The 1,447-nt window shown below is 41.6% G+C and overlaps 1 protein-coding gene across 1 annotated transcript in view; it reads left to right on the top strand.

The window, feature by feature from the left end:
- CCSER1 (coiled-coil serine rich protein 1) overlaps positions 1-1,447 on the top strand; it is a 958,389-nt gene that overhangs the window by 10,086 nt on the left and 946,856 nt on the right. Inside the window, exon 2 of the mRNA XM_007954211.2 lies at positions 967-1,151. Within this exon, the coding sequence (XP_007952402.2) occupies positions 967-1,151 (185 nt within the window). The remainder of the gene's footprint in view (positions 1-966; positions 1,152-1,447) is intronic.

Below are 1,447 nucleotides of genomic sequence, written 5' to 3'. Positions count from 1 at the left end.
GACTTCGTCTCACCTATTTTGGTCATGTTGTAAGAAGGGACCATTCCCTGGAGAAGGATGTCATGCTTGGTAGGGTGGAGGGTCGACGGAAGAGGGGGAGGCCTTCAACGAGATGGATTAATACGGTGGCTGTGATTCTGGGCTCAAGTATAGCAGGGATTGTGGGGCTGGCATGGGATCGGGCAGTGTTTCGTTCTGCTGTGCATGGGGTCGCTGTGAGTCGGAAACGACTCGACAGCACTTAACAACAACAACAGCATTAGCAGAGGTTTGAAGGAGATCTTGGAGTAAGCAATACAGATATTGAACAGAAGTATTTCACTTGTACACTTTGGTGTACAAGCCTGCCTGTCATCTTCCAGGAACAGCAAGAAGTCCAATGTGGCAAGAGCAGAGTGGAAGGGTGGCAGGTAGCAGTAGGAGAGGAAGTAAGAGAAAGTATTAGTTAGAAACTCTAGATGGTAAAAATTAGACACTTGGCTGCTGGCCAAAAGGTTGGAAGTTCAAGTCAATCCAGAGGCACGTCGCAAGAAAGACGTGGTGATCTATTTCTGAAAAATCAGCCATTGACCATCCTATGGATCACAGTTCTCCTTGACACACATGGGGTTGCCATGAGTCAGAATTGACTTGCTGACAAGTGGTTATTGCATTAACCACGGCCAGAATTGATGGGGCATGGACTAGGATATTACTTGGAGATGTAGTGAGAAGTGATCAGATTCTGGATACATTTTGAAGGTAATAAGGACAAGATTTGCTATATAATAAATGATATGAAGAAGCCAAGGGTAATTGTAAACAATTTGACCTTCAATGAGACTACATGATTAGGCAAACTAAACTATCACTATTTAAAAGTTTTTGTGATAGAGCATTTTAAATGACGTGAGTTTTCCATTTATCTTCAAAAGCTACCCTTAAGTATCTATCTGTGTTAATTTGTATTCATTTCTCCCTTAATAGTTCTAGCCAGTAGCTTCAGCCCATATCGTGAAGGAAGATTCATAGAGAGACGGCTGCGATCCTCGTCAGAAGGAACTGCAGGGAGTAGCAGAACGATTTTGAAACCAAAGGATGGAAATATAGAAGAAGTTAGCAGTCTGAGAAAGCAGAGGGCAGGTTCCTCATCTTCAAAAATGAATAGCATGGTAAGTGTATACATATGTTTGTACATAATAAAAATATGTCCTATATAGTGGGCATGTTCATACCTCCTGCAAAACAAACACATACTTAGGGATGGATATCTCATATATAAAGGGAAAATTGGTCTGTGTATTTGATATCAAGGATCAGAGTTTCTAATTTTCACTTGAGACTTTTGTGGGTTATGACAGATAGGTGGTGCACACCAGGATAGCTATCCATACTTCCTGCCTTGTTGGAATCGGTGGAAATCTTGATACTCTCCATTTTTTTAACAAGACCATGGATTCACAAGCTA

Source organism: Orycteropus afer, unplaced genomic scaffold, assembly GCF_000298275.1.
Source record: "Orycteropus afer afer isolate SDZICR_OR568_19922 unplaced genomic scaffold, OryAfe1.0 scaffold00445, whole genome shotgun sequence".
Taxonomy (NCBI): domain Eukaryota; kingdom Metazoa; phylum Chordata; class Mammalia; order Tubulidentata; family Orycteropodidae; genus Orycteropus; species Orycteropus afer.
Note: the sequence above shows the minus strand (reverse complement) of the source record. Positions and strands in the feature narration are given on the sequence as shown.